Below are 19,111 nucleotides of genomic sequence, written 5' to 3' on the forward strand. Positions count from 1 at the left end.
ATAAATATTCCCAGAATCCATAGCTTACCATAATTTAACCAGAGCTTTATGTCAATCAACAAATAATTATCAAGCATCTAACAGACTTTCAGAAGAAACATGAAACATAGTTCCCCTCCACAAGGCAGTCACAATTAGGATGCACAGAGGTGGGTAAAAATACATATGTAAACATTAGAGAACAAGGCAATATCTAACAGTTTTAACTGTGTGGTGATCTGTGATTTAGTTGGTATCCAGGCTTGAAATAAGGTTCATCTACAACTCCACACCCCAACTCCTCTAAGATCCTCTGAGATTCTAACTGCAAATGACAGAAATCACCCCTGGTTGCAACAGCTGCACTATGAACCATTAGGCCTGAGAACTAAGGAAAAGAGGTAACAAGATAGGACATCAAATGTGGGGAGTTGTGCAGCAATCCACTAAGCCTAGGGGAAACAGCACAGCATTCAGCTAGAGCCACTTCTATTTCCCCAAAAGTCACTTAGGGCAGAGACCTAGGCTGGTGAACTATGAAATGCTTAGTGCAGGAAGAGGCTGAGACACCTTGAGATTCTCCTAGGGCAACTACCATCAGAAAGAAAGGAGTCAGAAGGCAAGCAATAGGGGAAAATAAGGAGAGGAAAGACTGAAATTACCAAAGATCTCAGGAGAAAACTCAAAGACCTTAGCCATAAGTGGATAAATTAAGAGGGAAAATGTCAATTGCAGAACAAAAAGGTATCCAGATGTAGTAAAAGAGTTCAGGCATCTATGAATAGTTTTCCTTTATACAATAGATAGAATAGACAGACTACATCTCTTTTATGTAAAATAAAACAAAATGACAACACTTGAAGAGAGACAGAAGGAGACCCTGTAAAATTTGGGGAGAACATGGAACCAAAATATGCTGTCTCTGAGTGGTTTAAGAGAAATGAAGGAGGTAGAGCCAAGATGGTGGAGTCAAGGCAAGGAATCCCCTGAATTCTCCCAAATTCCACCCAAAATAACATTAAAATAATATCTGAAAAGGAATTCTGCAGCAGTAGAACCAACAAAAGGATGGGGCTGAAACAATTTTCCAGCCCAAGATAACTTAGAAGGTTGGTAGGAAAGGTCTGTCTCACTGAGGAGAGAGTGGAATGCAGTCCAGCCCAGGCCAGCAGCAAAGCCCTGCAAACTGGCACAAGCCAGAAGCAAGGGCCCAGGCCCAGTGCCAAGCTAGCAGTGAGGCCCTGAGCCCCTGTACCAGGTAGCTACTAATAGACTATGCCTGGCACAAGCCAACAGCAGGCCTTGGGGATAACTGAATCAGCAGCAGCACCTTCTGGAACTCTCAGTCCATAGACATGAAGGGGTCAGAAACTAAGCAAGAGGAACTTACAGGAGATCCTTTGCTGGAATTGGGTCACAGTCCCAGGGCAAGGAGTGTCAGGAACACTGGTTACAGTTTCAGGGTGGGAAAGAATGCTTGTGGTCACTTACAGATAAGCACACAGGCCAGAACAGTTACCACACCTTCCTTTTCCACATTGGAAAAACTGAGAACTTACAGATGCCCAGGACTAGCTCTGAACACAACAGCACAAAAATCCTGAGGCTTGGGACAGTGCCCTCTCCACCCAGGCAGCAGAGCACAACTTTAACATAAAGTTAAAAGCCATATGAGCAAACATCAAAAAAACAACCAGACAACAGAAAGTTACTATGGTGTTAGGAAGATCAAAACAGAAAACTCTGAAGAAAAGGCTCAGATCAAAGCAGCTATATGCAAAGCCTCAAAGAAAAATGTGAATTGATCTCAGGCTCTGGAAGTGCCCAAAAAGGAGTTTAAAAATCAAATAAGAGAAGCAGAGGGAAAATGGAAAAAAGAAATGAAAGTGATGCAAGAAAAGAGTCAACAACTTGGTGAAAGAGACATACAAAACACACAGACACAAATACTGAACGTTTGGAGTGTCTCTAAATTTGCACATCTTGTGTTTCTTTTGAGCTACTGCAATTATGCTTTGCCCATAGAGCACAGTGCCTTCTTTGATGCAAGTATACAATGCTGAGCAGTCCTGTGCCAGTGTCTCTCATGTCTCAAAATCTATTACAAAATTCTTCAGAGAGACCTTGAGTGTGTCCTTGTAGCACTTTTTCTGATATCTGTTTGAATGCTTCCCTCATGTGAGTTCTCCATAAAATAGTCTTTTTGGCAAACATACGTTTGGGCATTTGACCAACATGGCCAGCCCGTTAGAGTGGCACTCTCTGCAGTAGAGTTTTAATGCTTGGCAGTTCAACTCAAGAAATGACCTCAGTGTCTAGTACCTTATATTGCTAGCTGTAAGAAATGGGGAGGAGTTTTGTTTCCACAGAACTAAAGGCGTACTTCCCCCTCCCCCACCCCAGCTTTAGCAGAAATTAGGCCTCAAGGTCGGTCAGGTGAGAGGTCAGAGGCTTGTATGCATGTGCATGCTTTTTGAGAAGGCAGTCAGGGGAATTAGAGAGGCCAAACCAGGTTGAACCAGTTCAAGCTTATCTAGGGTCTGGTCTTGGTCAAGAGTCCAGGCCTACTGATTTGCATAATTTGCATATGTTAAAGAGGGACCTTAGGGAAGTAAAAGAATGTAGATTAATCCTAAACTAAGACAAGGAAAATCTAATTAACTTCACTTTTGCTTCTGTATCCTTATTATCCTACCTATATAAACTGTATAACCTAGGAAAACTATGTAAATGGTAAAAGAATGTAAACTAACCATAACTCTAGCAGGAGTGGAGGGAATGGTTACCCCCATTCCTGCAGCTATATCAGTGTGAGTGTTCCAGTGAGCACTATACCCATCCTCTTGAGGAGTATAATAAATGCCTTCATCTGCCCACTCTGGTCCTGAGTTCTTTGGGTGAGAATGGGCAAATCACATACATCTTCCCAAGGTCATGCAACCAGGAAACTCATCTTGGGCTGACTTCCTGACCCTACCTTGTGGAGTCCTGTGATCCCCACTGTGGTGTTAAGAGGGCTACCCCCAGGGAACCCTGTGGTCTGCACAGCCTTCTTAAGGGGACATCACTTGGGTCTTCTGGCCCTGTCTTGGAAACCTTGTGAACTTACCGCCATCCTAAGGGGCCATCACTGGGGTCCTCCTTAGGGTCTAAGCCCTAGGAGGCCCTGGGATCCCCACAGATTAAGGGGAGGGGGCTACCACTTGGTCTTCCTCTGGGAGTCCTGTGGTCTGCGCAGCCTTCCTTATGGATTATCACAGGGTTCTTCCTCAGGACTTTGGCCCTACCTAGGAAGTCCAGTGATCCCCAAAACTGCCTTTCCCACAATTTGGGGAGGTCCCATGATCCCCAAAATCGCATTTCTCACATAGATGATCTTCTGAATCTTACTATGACAATTCAAATGGAAGCAATTCATTTTTTCAGGCATAGCACTGATATAATGTCCAGGTTTCACAGGCATATAACAATGTGGTCAACGCAATGGCTCTGTAGACCTTCAGTTTGGTACGCAGTTTAATACCTCTTTTCTCCTACACTTCATTTGGAATCTCCGAAACACTGAGCTAGTGCTGGCAATGCATGCATCAACCAACCTCATCATCTATGTGGACATCCCTGGAAAGTATATTGCCAAGGGTAAGTGAGCTTATCTATAGCATTCAAAATTTCGCCATTTGCTGTAACCACTGGTTCCACATACTGATGAACTTCAAAAATTTTGCTGAATTTTTAATCCTAAAGAATGACAAAGTCAAAGAATGAATCATAGAAAAAATTCAAATTAAAGAAATCAATTAAAGAGAATGACAACAATGAGATAACAGCAAAATTTATGGGATGCAGCTAAAGCATTACTTAGGGGAAAATTCACATTTCTAAATGCTTAGATCAATAAAATAGAGAAAGAACAGATCAATGAATTGGGCATGCAACTAAAAAAGCTAGAAGAAAAAAAACAAATGAAAAATCCTCAAACTCCAATTTTGAAAGCAAAAGAAATTAATAACATTGAAAGTAAGAAAATCATTGAACTAAAAAATAAAACTAGAACCTGGTTTTATGGGGTGAGGAAACAACAAAATAGATAACCACTGGTTAATTTGATTTTTTTAAAAAAGAAAGAAGAAAACCAAATTACCAGAATCAAAAATATAAAGGAATGAAGAGGAATTTAAAGCAATTATCAGGAGCTATTCTGCCCATTATATGCTAATAAATCTAATAATCTAAGTGAAGTGGATAAATATTTACAAAAATATAAATTGTCCAGATTAACAAAAGAGGAAATAGGATGCTTAAATAACCCCATCTTAGAAAAAAAGAAGTTGAACAAGCCACCAATGAGCTCCTTAAGAAAAAATCTCCAGGACTGAATGGATTCACAAGTGAATTCTACCAAACACTTAAATAACAATTAATTCCAATTCTTTATAAATTAACTGGAGAAATAGGCAAAAAAAAGGAGTCCTACCAAACTCTTTTTATGACACAAGTATGGTGTTGATACCTAAACCAGGAAGAACAAATACAGAGAAAGAAAATGCCAGATCAATTTCCCTAATGAAAATTGATGCAAAAATTTTCAATAAAACACTAACAAGGAGATTACAGCAATATATCACAAAGATCATATAGTATCACCAGGTGGAATTTATACCTGGAAGGCAGGATTGGTTCAGTATTAGGACAACTATCAGCATAACTGACCATATCAATAACAAAACCAACAAAAATCATATGATTATCTCAATAGATGCAGAAAAAGCTTTTGACAAAATACAGTGGTCATTCCTGTTAAAGCCACTAGAAAGCACAAAAATAAATGTGGCTTTCCTTAAAATAAGGAGTATCTATCTAAAACCATCTTTAAGCACTATCTATAGTGGAGATAAGCTAGAAGCCTTTCCAATAAGACCAGGGATGAAGCAAGGATGCCCATTATTACCATTAATATTCAGTATGATAATAAAAATACTAGATATAGCAGCAAGAGAAGAAAAAGAAATTGAAGGAATTAGGCAATGAGGAAACAAAACTATCACTCTTTGCTGATGATATGATGGCATACTTGGAGAATCCTAGAGAAACAACTAAAAACTAGTTGAAAGAATTAATAACTTTAGCAAAGGAATAGCATGTCGAGACCTCAAACTATATTACAAAGCAGCAGTCATCAAAACCATCTAGTATTGATTAAATAGATCAATGGAATAGACAATGAAGATTCATAAACAATAAAACTTAATAACACAGTGTTTGATAAAGAAGAGAATATAAACTACCTTAGGGAAAAACTCTCTACTTGATAAAAACTGCCGGGAGATTCTTGTCATCTCTATCACCACAACATCTCTATAAAATATCTGTTCTTTTCCACTCATACAACCAATACACTAGTTCAGGGTTTCATCACCTCTCACCTGGCTCATTGCAATAGCCTTTTATTTAATCGCCCAAGACTCTTCCCACTCCAATACACACATCTTTTACTCAATAAATTTTAATGATTCTCTATTTCCTCTAAGACCAAATATAAGGTTCTTTGATTGGCATTTAAAGTTCCTCACAACATGGCCCTTTTCTATCTTTCTAGTGTTCTTACACATTATTTCCTTCTACGCATTCTACAATTCAGCTACGCTAGTTTACTTGTTGTTCATATAGGACAAACTACATCTCATCCCTTGCAGTGATTATCCCCCATACCTGGAATGTTCTCCATTCTCACATTTGAATCTTGAAAGAAACCAAGGAAGCCAGTAGGTGGAAGTGAAAAGAGAGGATATTTCAGGCATGGGGTGACAACCAGAGAAAATTGCCAGAGCAGAGGACTCACTATCTTGTAAGCAGCAAAGAGGCAGCGGCACTGGATTGAAGAGGCTTGGCAGGGAGTAAGGTATAAGTATAAAGTACAAGTTTGGAAAGGTAGGAGGTCAAGATCATGAAAGAAACAGGGCCTGAATTATGATCACTATGTTAAAAGGTGGAGTCAAGGTAGAAGATTAGCAGAAAATAGTGAACTCTGTCAAAAAGATCTAGAAAGTACCAGACTAAATCCTGATAGGGAAATCTAACAAGGCGTCACAGTGGATGATTATTCCAGCCAAAGGTAACTTAGAGAAACAGTGAGGTCTGAAGACACTGAGGTCAGGCCAGAAGTGCTGCACACAGGAAACTATAACATAGGAAAAGGTTGTATACCAGGGCAATCAGAGGTCCCAGACACATGTCAGGGCACTCCCAAGCAAATGGGGCATTCTGACAGAGAAAGATGCCACCTGGAAGCTTTGTCTTCTACTGTCCAGCTCTAGGTTGCAGATCCAGAGGGGACTTGGGGGGACCTACAGGGAGACCCCTCTTAACCTCCCCCTAGCACATGCCCTGTGCTGTGTACTAAGAGAGGAGTGGGGGGTCGAGTCAAGATAGCTGAATGAAGCCAGAATTTCTGCCAGAGCTCTTCCAACATATTCCCTCTACAACAACTTAAAAAAACATGCCAAATCAATTTCTGAGTGAGAAAACCAAGAAAAAGTCAGTGAGTCATTTTTCTAGCCCAGGGCAGCTTAGGAAAACAGAAGGAGAGGTCTGTGGACACCGGGACTGGGGACTGGCTATGAGCTGTTAAGATAGCAGCTGCACCCAGGGAATGTAAGGGGACTGAACAGAAAGAGTTCCCAGGAGACCACAGTACTAGCACTGGGTACAGAATCAGGTACCATTTGGCAGCTCTGTCAACTCCTTACCTAGCTTTGGGTTGAAATTTCAGGGCAGAGGGGAGTAGTAGCAGTCAAGAGGGCACAGGATCTCTAACTGTGTAAGGACCAGAGCACAGACCGGGGGGCAGTGACCAGACCTCTTCCCAGATCACACCACATTGAAAGCACCAAAAACAGGCACCTACTGATCTGTGAAAACAGCAGAAAGACAAAAAACACAGAAGCTGGGACCAAACATTTCCCCCATTCACAGTAGTGAGAAAAGTCCAAAATCAAGAAATAGGCTGGAAAAACATAAAAAAAAAATGATCATGAAAAGTTACTATGGTGACAAGGAAGTTCAAGATACAAATTCATTAGACGATAACTTTAAAACATTTACAAGTAAAGCCTCAAAGGAAAAATGTAGATTGGACATGAGCCCAACATAAATTCCTAGAAAAGCTAAGACAAGAAAATTTCTAATAGCAAAAAATGATTTTAAAAATCAAATAAAGCAATAGAAGAAAAATTGGGAAACTAAATGAGAACAATGCAAGAAAATTATAAAAAGAGAATTACTGCTTCTTTAAAAAGGCACGAAAATACTGAAGAAAATAACTCTTTAAAAATTGGAATTGGTCAAGTGGAAACTAATGTTTTCCATGAGACATCAAAAAGGAATAAAATGTAGTCAAAAGACTGAAAAACAATAGGAGAGGAACTGTTTCAGATGTAAGCAGCAGCTGTGGGGCTCAGATCCCAGAAGAGCAGGGTCCCAGCTTCTAAACTACTCTGAACCCTGCAAAAGAATAACTAGGGCAAGAACTCCAGACGAAATGTGAAGCTGAAGTTCTGTCACTCTGCATCAACAGGGCTTCCTGGCTGGTGGAATAACTAAATCCAAAGTCTAATGTGACGTAAACCAGTCAGAACTTGCAAAGCTCAGACGAAGGTGGGGTGGGGGGCAGCAATCAGACTTTACTCTGGATCAGACCACCTTCGGAACGCTTGAGCTGTCCCTGAGATTCTGGAATAACAAAACACTCAATAGGTACAGCCCAGACCTATCCAGAATCACACATTCTATACGTAACAACAAGCAAGTGAAGATAACTCTTCTCTATTGTAAGCCTATACTTCTTGTTTAGTGTTTCGGTCGTGTCCGACCCTTTCTGACCCCATTTGGGGTTTTCTTGGCAAAGATGCTGGAGAGGCTCATTTTACAGGTGAGGAAACTGAGGCAAATAGGATTAAGCGACTTGCCCAGGGTCACACTGACAGCGCCTGAGGCCAAATTTGAATTCGGGTCTTCCTAAATCCAGGTCCAACACTATCCACTGGGCCACCTAGCTGCCCATTAGTCACCATTTTAAAACCGTCATCCATCGATTCATCAGCAAATCTGTACTGAGCGCTTACTACGTATAACTCCATAAAAACAGCGAGGCCCTGAAGGTACCAGCAGAGACGCTACAGGAGAAGGCAGCCCAGCCCAGCCCAGCAGCCGTCCCACTACTCTCACAAAGGTAAAGGAAGAGCCCTAGACGGAAATGAGGGCGAAAATCCATAGCGGGTTCTTTTACCGGCCCAGGTCAGCACAGGTTGATGGCCAGAGGGCAAACCCATGCCGAGCCGGGCTTCCCTGATGCAGCTCCTTCCTCCCTCCCGCCCTAGCAGCGCCACCATCGCCTCTACCTGTCCAGGCGCCGGGACTGCGCCAACTCTACCCCCGCCGCCGAGCCGCCTTGGGTAGCTTTAGCCCCACCGCGCCGTTGAGGTGCCATGGCACAGCCCGCAGCCTGAGAAGGGCCGAGACCGCGAACTTCAGTCACGCCTCCCCAGGAAGGGGGCCTAGGATGCGGGCGCACAGATCCAAGTAGATTGAACGCAGAGCGATGCGATCGGCCATCGGCTCTAAGGACTGGAGGCCTTGACCGAGGGGCTGGGCTGCGGTAGGTGCACAGCCTGGTCTTGGGCAGTGGGGGTCGAGCGTCCTGCAGCTCTTGGAGCTGTGAGACCGCTCCTCTTTCCGGGATCTCCAGACAGCGTGGGTGTTTGGAGGCCGATGTGGCTCGTGTGCTGCACTGCGCTCAGAGTTACCGTAGCTCACTGCTGGGGCTTACACCGGGGTGGATCTGCGGTCTCTCGGACTCGGGCTCTGGGCGCCCTGAAGGCTTTGGAGGGTGCGTCCAGCCCCGCCCACCCACAAGCAGCTGTGGGTGCCCCTCCCTTCTCCCTCCCGGGTCCCTCTGATCTGTGCGTGTGTAGCCGGGGCATGTAAACTTTGCCGGGCCGGAGAACTCGGGTCCCTACGACGCGAGCGGAATCACCGAGGTTAATTGCAAAGGCCAGGTTGAACACCTCAAGTCAAGGTAGTTTTTCCCTCATTTCTTTCTTGGTTGTGTTATAGGGAGATTTTCCCAAACTGTCTGGAAAATCCGTTTCCTGGGATTTCCAAAGATCTTCAGAACCCAAACCCCCACCTACCAATCTTGTAACACCTTATATACCCCACCACATACTCTTCACTCCAGTGGCACTGACCTCCTTGCCATCCAGGTAGAAAAGGGGCCGAGGGGCAGAAATGGAGCTCCATTTCTTTGGCATAAATAGATATAGATAGATAGTTCTAATACAGAATTATACAGAAAACCTAAATGACTGAGGAATTTCTAAGCCCAGGCACCATGAACCTATTTTTAGCCCTTGCTTTTAAAAACAAAATCCATTATAACGAAATAAGATTGTACATGGTACTTTGAGGGTGAGTTTTGCCTTTTTTAAATACAAGATCAACTGTGCCTGCTTAGTCTCCATTCAGATGCAGAATGCTGTCCTGTAGTGGAGTCAGTTTTGTAGTTCTTTATCCAGTATATCTGCTTGTGTTTTCAGAGAAGTGAAGTGCCCAGATTTGTACTTCCACTCCCGTTCGGAAGCAGGATTTGAATTCTACAAATCATTAATATGCTAAAATATTTTGAATTGTTTTGCTTAAATAGGTTAAATTAGGCTTATTTCCATTGTTATCTTGCTTAGCATTTTGTAAATGACCAGATTCTTGTTATCTTTCCCCTTAAACCTCCTAGGGCAACAGCATCCTCCAAGTCAGACTCAAAACCTAGGTGTCGTCTTCAAATCCTTACAGCCTCTCACCATCCTCATATCCAGTCTGTTGCTAAGGCCTGTTGACTTCATCTTTGCAACATCTCTCTGACACTGCCACCCCTCTGGTGCAAGCCCTTGTCACCTCACTATTGGACCGTTGCTGTAGCCTGCTGATGGGTCTCTGCCTGCCTCAAGTCTCTCCCCACTGCAATCCATCTTCCATTCAGCCACTAAAATTTTCCTAAAGCACCTCACTCCTTAGTCAGTAAACTCCAGGGACTCTATCACCTCCAGGTTGTTGTTGTTCAGTCCAATCCAACTCTTTTTGACTTGGTGGAGCATGGCATGCCAATACTGTCCATGGAATCTTCTGGAGTGGTTCACCATTTCCTTCTCCACTTCATTTTATGGATGAGGAAACTGAGGCAAACAAGGTTAAGTGACTTGCCCAGGGTTACACAGCTAGTAAGTGTCTGAGGTAAGATCTGAACTCAGATCTTCCTAATTCAAGGCCCAGTATTCTATCTACTGAGCAACCTAGCTACCTCATCACCCCTGGGATCAAATACAAAATCCTCTTTTTGATATTCAAAGACCTTCATAAACCACATACTCTTCAATCCAGTGACACTGGCCGCTTTGCTGTTCCATGAACAAGCTATGACAACTCTCAGCTCCAGGCATTTTTTCTGACTGTCCCCCATACCTAGAATGTACTCTCTCTTCATCTCTGCCCATTGGCTTCGCTGGCTCCTTCAAGTCCCAACTAAAATCCTGTCTTCTGCAAGGAAGCCTTTTCCAATCCCTCTTAAGTCTAGTACCTCTCTTCTCTTAGTTATCATTTCCTGTTTATCCTGTATATAGCTTGATTGTGCTTATTTCTTTGCTTATTGTCTTCCCCATTAGCCTGTGAACTCTTGAAGGGCAGGGACTGTTTTTGCCTCTGTCTGTATTCCGAGCACTTAGTTAACATAGTGCTTGGCATGTAGTGGACACTTAATAAATGTCTATTGACTAGTTGTAATTAATAAGTTGAATTTATTAATGTGTATGCTTGTATATTTGTTTTGATGCATGATAACCTCTAGAAGCAATCCTAGGTAGGGTAATAGATAGAAAGCTAGAGAGCTGGCCTTGGAGCCAGAAAGACTATGTGGCCTTGGACAAATAAAATACCATCCCAGTGCTCTAGGCAATTCTTTAATACTAAATTGCAGTGAAGGTGTCCACCCTGCATTATTTAAAGGAGTTTTCTGTATCAATGAAATCACCAGTCCAATCTTTATCTCCATTCCCAAGGTATGTATATATAATGCAAGCACCACATTCTAGGAAGGAATAAAGTAAGTCAGCCTCTGCCCCCATGGAGAAGATAAGTAGAGAAATAGTGAAGAGTCAAGGATAACTCCTAAGTTGTGAGCCTGAAAGACTGGGAGCATAGTATTGCCCTCTATAGCAATAGGGAAAGTAGGAGGGGGGAAGGGTTAAAGAGGAAAGATCATGAATTCTCCTTTGAACATGTTTAATTTCAAATGTCTACTGGACATCCAGGGTGGTAGTGTCAGAGAGGAAGGGGGTGTAAAGGCTGCAGAGAGGTTTACAAGGAACTGCTCTCTACAAAATTACTCCACTGGCTTTTTTTTTTCAGTCCTTATTCTCCTTGACCGGTTAGGGCCTAGTTGAAATCTGTTGTGAACCCAGTCAGCACAGATTCATGATGTATGTCAACTCTGTCAGCGGCGTATGAGTAAGACTGAAAGCTGCAAATGGTGAGAGTAATCCAAGACTGAGGCTTGGTAGGGCAAGATTGGCAATAGAATAAGGAAGCAAGGGATTTAGGAGGACAGTGTAGAGTTGAAGTACTTCACCAAGGAGTCAAGATGGAGAAGAGAGGCAAGTGTAGCCACTTAAGGGGGAAAGGCAGTGTAGCTAGGCCTGGGGAAGAACTGAGGGGTGAAGGGATTGGCAGTCACAGAATGATGAGCGGGGTTTAAAGTTGCAAGGGAGAGGGAGAAGTGGAATGATAATTGTGATCCAATCTAGGAATTTCAGAGTTCATGATGAGGGAAAAGTGGAACTTTTGCAGGCAGTGGTAAGATGAAGAGCGTGCCCATCTTTGTGTGTAACTAAGATGAGGTAGAGGAGAAAGTCCTGTGAAGTAAGGAAGTTGAAGAGCTAGGAGAGTAAGGCATTTGAATGAATGTTAATATGTATATTGGAAGTTCCCCAGTTTCATGGCAGGAGTTAGAAGGGAAAGTCTGTGAGTCAGGCATTGAGGAAAGAAGAGGAGGTCCTGGAAGTCAGTAGATAATGACTATCAAAATCCTTATTGGGTGGTAAATATGGATTGAGTGAACCTCAAAAGGATGAGAGGTTACTGAGTGGTGGTAGGAGAGGAAGAGCCTGGAAGTTGCAACAGGAACCAAGTATTCTCATTCCCCCAGTTCAACCAGTGAGTCAGAGGTGTGAGTACAACCAGTGCTGGAAAGGGTGTCCAGGCATACTATGTCATTAGGAGGGAGCCAGGTCTCTTTGAGAGACAAAAGATGGAAAGAGTAGAAAAGGAAACAGTTTAAGCTGGGAGCAATTTTGTTACCTATAGAGGAGTAATTCCAGAGAGGACAGTGGAGGAGGTGGGTAGCTTTAGAGTGCAACATTTGGATTGGGGTAAAGACTGGGAATAAGGTAGTGGACAATCAAAGAACAGGTTTAAGTAATGATTGGGAGGGGGGCAGGGAGAGTAGAATCACTGGAGTGTGGAAGGTTATGGCAGGGGTGAGTTTGTTAATCATAGAGGAATGAGTTCGGGTACGTTATCAATGTTGGTAGAGTGGAGTTCTCTTAGGGCTTTGAGTAGCTGTGTAGCTTAAAGGAAGGTTCAGGAGGGAGAGGAGGTACCCACATTGAGGCGGATTACCTATGGAAAGAACTAGATGGGATGACATTTTACTTCTTACCCCAGATGGGCCAGGCCGATAGAGATGGAGAAAGTAAAATGGAATGTGAAACTGCATGTAAGGTGGATTTTAGTGTCTGTAAAGTGAATTTTTGTTATTTCTTAGAGTTCAGTTTCCCAGGATCCATGGCCATAACAATCTCTATTTCACAGGCTCATCGTTCAAAACATCTCCACCATGCTTTTGCAGCATTATATAATGATAAATAATATAAACATTTGTGCTTGAATTGTAAACATCCACTGCGACTTTGCAGTAAGGTACAGGGAAAAGGTGATGTAAACTTGTGAAGCTATTGCTGGCAATATGCCTTCTTTGTCTGATGCCCTGAAGGTTGAATGCTCTGTGTGTGCCTTGATCAGTCCCCATCAAGGCTTGGGAGGGAGGAATCTGTGTTTGTATCAGCTGGCCCCCATTGAGGCTTGAGGGGATTTAGGGGAATGCACAAGTTGTTCCTGTCTCGATTGACCCCATCCAGATGCAGGGATGCATGTCCCCCCTTCTTGCCGGCCCCTGCGAGAAGGTCAATTAGGGAGAGCTGTAGGAGTTTGTGCTTTACTATCAGCAACCCTTGTGAGATGACTAGACTAGAATAAAGTAAGATTATTAACCCCTTTGAAACTCTCTTTCCTGTCTGACCAGATCAAGAGTGTACCTATGCTAGCAGCCATCCTGTGTCCCAGTGTTATTTGTTTTACACTATGTAAAAACAAGTATAAAGTCTTGCTATTTTTTCAGAGATTTCTCTGTTGCTCAGCATAGTTAAGACAATAGACCGGGGTTGTCCAAAATGCAGCCAGCGGCGACATGTGGGTGATTTATGCAGCCTGCCTACAAGCATAGAAATTTACATAAATGCTTTAGTAAAGGAAGCCAAGCTACCACAGAGGTCTCCCTAAAATGGCAAATCAAAATATATTGTCTTTTGTTTCAATAAAAACCTAAGATTGGACAGCCCTGCAATAGACTATCAGGTTAAGGCTTAGTGCTACAAAGCCTTAAGGGATGGTCAAATTTCCCCAAAAGATCTCCAATCCCTCTCAGGAAGAATAAGGAAAGTAAATCCAAACCTTAAGAATATTAGCTATACATGCTCATATTCCTCAGTACTACAGAAATGTCAGCATGACTGAAAAAAATCCACTTCTTTCCATTTCCTTTTCATTATATCTTCACAATAGTTTGTTTCTTTTTCTTTTAAATTTATTTATTTTTAGTTTACAACATTCAGTTCCACAAGTTTTTGAGTTTCAAATTTTCTCCCCCTCTTTCTCCTCCCCACTCCCCACCCAAAACAGCATGCAAGCCAATATAGGTTCTACATTTACCTTTATACTGAACATGTTTTCATACTAGTCAAGTTGTAAAGAAGAATTATAACCAATGGAATGAAGCAAGAGAAAGAAGAAACAAAACAGAAAGAAAAAAAGAAGAGAGAGAAAGCAAATAGTTTGCTTCAATCTGCATTTGGGTTCTGTAATTCTTTTTCTGTATGGATAGTACCCCCCATCATGAGTCTCTTGGAGTTGTCTTAGAACCTTGTGTTGCTGAGAAGAGCCAAGTCTATCAGAGTTAGTCATCGTAGAAACAATGTGTTTGTAATTGTGTATAATATTCTCCTGGTTCTGCTCCCCTCACTCAGCATCAGTTCATATAAGTCTTTCCAGGTTATTGTGAAGTCTTTCTGCTCCTCATTTCTTATAGCACAATAGTATTCCATTACATTCATATACCACAACTTGTTTAGCCATTCCCCAATTGATGGGCATCCCCTTGATTTCCAATTCTTTGCCACCACATAAAGAGCTGCTATAAATATTTTTGTACACATGGGTCCTTTTCCCACTTGTATGACATTTTTGGGATACAGTCCTAGAAGTGGTATTGCTGAGCCAAAGGGTATGCACATTTTTATAGCCCTTTGGGTGTAGTTCCAAATTGCTCTCCAGAACGGTTAGATAAATTCACAGCTCCACCAACAATGCATTAGTGTTCCAATTTTCCCACATCTCCAGCATTTTAATTTTCCTGTTTTGTCATGAGTTGTTTTGATTTGCATTCTCAAATCAATAGTGATTTAGAGCATTTTTCCATATGACTATAGATATCATTAATTTCTTCCTCTGAAAACTGCCTTTACATATCCTTTGACCATTTATCAATTGGAGAATCACATGTATTATAAATTTGACTTAGTTTTTTGTATATTTTAGAAATGAGGCCTTTATCAGAGACACCAGTTGTAAAAATTCTTTCCCAGTTTTCCGCTTCCCTCCTTATCTTAGTTGCATTGGCTTTGTTTGTACAAAAACTTTTGAATTTAACGTAATCAGAATTATCCCTTTTGCATTTCAGAATGCTCTCTGTCTCTTGTTTGGTCATAAATTTTTCCCTTTTCCATAAATCTGACAGGTAAAGTATTCCTTGCTCTCCCAGATTGCTTATAATGTCAGTCTTTTTATCTAAATTATGAATCCATTTTGACTTTATTTTGGTATATGGTGTAAGATATTGGTCTATGCCCAGTCTCTGCCCTACCATTTTCCAGTTTTCCCAGCAGTTTTTGTGAATTAGTGAGTTCTTATCCCAGGAGCTAGAGTCTATGAGTTTATCAAACAGTAGATTACTATAGTCATTGACTACTGTGTCTTGCGTACCTAACCTATTCCACTGATCCACAACTCTGTTTCTTAGCCAGTACCAAGTGGTTTTTGAAGACTGCTGCTTTATAATATAGTTTCAGATCTGGTTTGGGTAGGCCGCCTCCCCTAGCATTTCTTTTCATTAATTCCCTAGATATTCTGGACCTTTTGTTATTTTTTTTAGCTCTATAAAATAATCTTTTTGGTAATTCATTTGGTATGGCACTAAATAAGTAAATTAATTTAGGTAGAATTGTCATTTTTGTTATGTTAGCTTGGCCTAACTAAAGCAACTGATGTTTTTCCAGTTATTTAGATCTGATTTTATTTGTATGAAAAGTGTTTTGTGATTGTGTTCATATAGTTCCTGGGTTTGTTTTGGCAGGTAGAATCCCAAATATTTTATAATCTGTATAGTAACTTTAAATGGAATTTCTCTTTTTATCTCTTGCAGTTGGGCTTTGTTAGTAATATATAGGAATGCTGAGGATTTATGTGGGTTTATTTTATATCCTGCAACTTTGCGAAAATTATTATTTCAAGTAGCTTTTTACTTGATTCTCTAGGATTCTCTAAGTATATCATCATATCATCTGCAAAGAGTGATAACTCAGTTTCTTCTTTGCCTATTCTAATTCCTTCAATTTCGTTTTCTTCTCTTATTGCTAAAGCTAACATTTTTAGTACCAAATTGAATAACAGTGGTGATAATGGACATCCTTGTTTCACCCCTTATCTTCTTGGAAATGCATCTAGCTTATCCCCATTACATATAATGCTTGCTGATGGTTTTAGGTAGATGCTACTTATCATTTTAAGGAAAGCTCCATTTATTCCCATGCTCTCTAGTGTTTTTAATAGGAGTGGGTGTTGTATTTTGTCAAAAGCTTTTTCTGCATCTATTGATATAATCATATGGTTTCTACTGGTTTTGTTGTTGATATGACCAGTTATGCTGATAATTTTCCTAATATTGAACCAGTCTTGCATTCCTGGAATAAATCCTACCTGGTCATATTGTATTATTCTTGTGATAAGTTTCTGTAATCTTTTTGCTAATATTATTTAAAATTTTTGCATCAATATTCATTCGGGAAATTGGTCTGTAATTTTCTTTCTCTGTTTTGACTCTTCCTGGTTTAGCTATCAGTAGCATATTTGTGTCATAAAAAGAATTTGGTAGGACTCCTTCGCCTATTTTCCCAAATAGTCTATAAAGTATTGGAATTAATTGTTCATTAAAATGTTTGATAGAATTCACTTGTAAATCTATCTGGCCCTAGAGATTTTTTCCTAGGTAGTTCATTGATGGCTTTTTCAATTTCTTTTTCTGAGATGGGGTTGTTTAAGTATTTTACTTCTTCTTCTGTTAATCTGGGCAATTTATATTTTTGTAAATATTCATCCATTTCCTTAAGATTGTCAAATTTATGGCCATACATTTGGGCAAAATAATTCCTAATTATTGTTTTAATTTCCTCTTCAGTGGAGGTGAATTCACCCTTTTCATTTTTGATACTGGTAATTTGGTTTTCTTCTTTCTTTTTTTTAAGCAAATTGACCAAAGGTTTATCAATTTTATTGTTTTTTTCATAAAACCATCTCTTAGTTTTATTTATTAGTTCAGTAGTTTTGGAGGGGGGGAGGCAAGGCAGTTGGGGTAAAGCGACTTGCCCAAGGTCACACAGCTAGTAAGTGTCAAGTGTCTGAGGTCGGATTTGAACTCAGGTCCTCCCGACTCCATGGCTGGTGCTCTATTCACTGCGCCACCTAGCTGCCCCCCCCAGTAGTTTTCTTAATTTCAATTTATTAATCTTTCCTTTATTTTTTAGTATTTCTAATTTGGTATTTAATTGGGGATTTTTAATTTGTTCTTTTTCTAGCTTTTTCAATTGTATGCTCAATTCATTGATCTCCTTTTTCTCTATTTTATTCATGTAAGCATTCAGATATATAAAACTTCCCCTAAGAACCACTTTCACTGCATTCCATAAGTTTTGGTATGTTGTCTCATTATTGTCATTCTCTTGAATGAAGTTACTGATTGTTTCTATGATTTGTTGTTTGACCTACTCATTCTTTAGGATTAGATTAGTTTCCAGTTAATTTTTAGTCTGTCTTTCCATGGCCCTGTATTACATATAATTTTTATTGCATCATGATCTGAAAAGGATGCATTGACTATTTCTGCCTTTCTGCACTGGATTATGAGTTTTTTATGCCCTAATACATGATCAATTTTTGTGTATGTGCCCTGTACTGCTGAGAAAAAGATATACTCCTTTCTGTCCCCATTCAGTTTTCTCCAGAAGTCTATCATATCTACCTTTTCTAAAATTCTGTTCACCTCCTTAACTTCATTTTTGTTTATTTTGAGGTTAGATTTATCAAGTTCAGAGAGGGGAAGGTTGAGGTCCTCCACTAGTATAGTTTTGCTCTCTATTTCTTCCTGTAACTCCCTTAACTTCTACTCTAAGAATTTGTATGCTATACTACTTGGTACATATGTGTTTAATAATGATATTACTTCTTTGTCTATGGTGCCTTTTAGCAGGATATAGTTTCCTTCCTTATCTCTTTTGATTAGATCTATCTTTGATTTTGCTTTATCTGAGATTAGGATTGCTACCCCTGCTTTTTGTTACCTCAGCTAAAGCATAATATATCCTATTCCAGCCTTTTATCTTTACCCTGTATGTATCCCCCTGCTGTAAATGTGCTTCTTGTAAACAACATATTGTAAAATGAGAGGTTTTTTGTTTCTTTTTTTTCTTTTACCAGAACACAAATACAAAATAGAGAAAAGAAACAAAAACATATCATAAACTTAAATATTGAAACTTAAATATAAAGAAAGGGAAAAAAAGCATGTCATGTGCATAGCAGAACATAGGAGAGGATTCAAAATATGTAACAATAAATTTTCATTTCAAGAAAGCCTTATGATAAATAATACACCTTGTTTTGAGAATTGTCCATCTTTGCTTTCTTGTGTTTTGTTCTCTGCTGTGTACTTTTTAACTTTGTTGATTTTTCCCTTCCCTCCACCCCCCCAGAAGGCTACAATATAATTTAGATATTTCTTGATATATACATAGACATGCAGATATATACATACACTTATACATATATATATATGTGTATATAGACATATATTTTCCCAAACATAATCTATTCCTGGTCTTTGTTTTTTATGTTTTTACATATCTTTTGTTTCCTATCCTTCCTGCCTTCTCTACTCTACTTCTACCCACTACATCGCCTTCCTATTACTTGCCTACCCCCCTCCTCCACCAACCACCCTGCCCTCCTATTGCTTGCCTTCCCCACTCTAAGGATCCCTCCTATTCCCATTAATCTAAACTCCCTTTATCTATTCCCTCATTCTTCCCTCTAAAAATCCCTCTCTTGTCCTAATCCCTCCCTTGTCCTTTCCCCCTCACTATACCCCTACCATTTTATTTCTTCTAAATTTAGAAGACTTTTATACTTTTCTAAATATATATGTATTGTTCCCTCTTAAATGCATTCCTGATGAAAATAGGTTACCAGAACTACCATCCCTCCTCCCCCATCTAAATCCTCTGTATCCTTTTTTCTTCTTGCACCTCTTTTGTAGAATTATAGTTTTTAATCCCTTCTGCTGTCTGCCTCCATTTTATGAGAGTTCATCCCATTCACATTCACAGTTATGATTACTATCTGTGTCTTTCTCTCCATCCTATTT

General features: G+C 40.4%; 2 protein-coding genes across 5 annotated transcripts in view; one reads left to right on the plus strand and one right to left on the minus strand.

Moving 5' to 3' along the window:
- OGFOD3 (2-oxoglutarate and iron dependent oxygenase domain containing 3) overlaps positions 1-8,561 on the minus strand; it is a 72,063-nt gene extending 63,502 nt beyond the window's left edge. Inside the window, exon 1 of the mRNA XM_036766225.1 lies at positions 8,376-8,561. Coding sequence (XP_036622120.1) covers positions 8,376-8,464 — 89 coding nt within the window. The 5' untranslated portion in view covers positions 8,465-8,561. The remainder of the gene's footprint in view (positions 1-8,375) is intronic.
- The window catches only part of HEXD (hexosaminidase D), a 49,883-nt gene continuing 38,891 nt past the window's right edge, over positions 8,120-19,111 (plus strand). Inside the window, exon 1 of one of the 4 annotated variants that reach the window (XM_036766222.1) lies at positions 8,120-8,206. The gene's annotated coding sequence lies outside the window, so the exon portion shown is untranslated. Of the gene's footprint in view, positions 8,207-8,608; positions 9,053-19,111 lie in introns of those variants that run through there. The other 3 variants (XM_036766223.1, XM_036766224.1, XM_036766221.1) reach the window with 3 other exon arrangements.

This window comes from Trichosurus vulpecula, chromosome 7 (genome assembly GCF_011100635.1).
Source record: "Trichosurus vulpecula isolate mTriVul1 chromosome 7, mTriVul1.pri, whole genome shotgun sequence".
Classification (NCBI taxonomy): Eukaryota; Metazoa; Chordata; class Mammalia; order Diprotodontia; family Phalangeridae; genus Trichosurus; species Trichosurus vulpecula.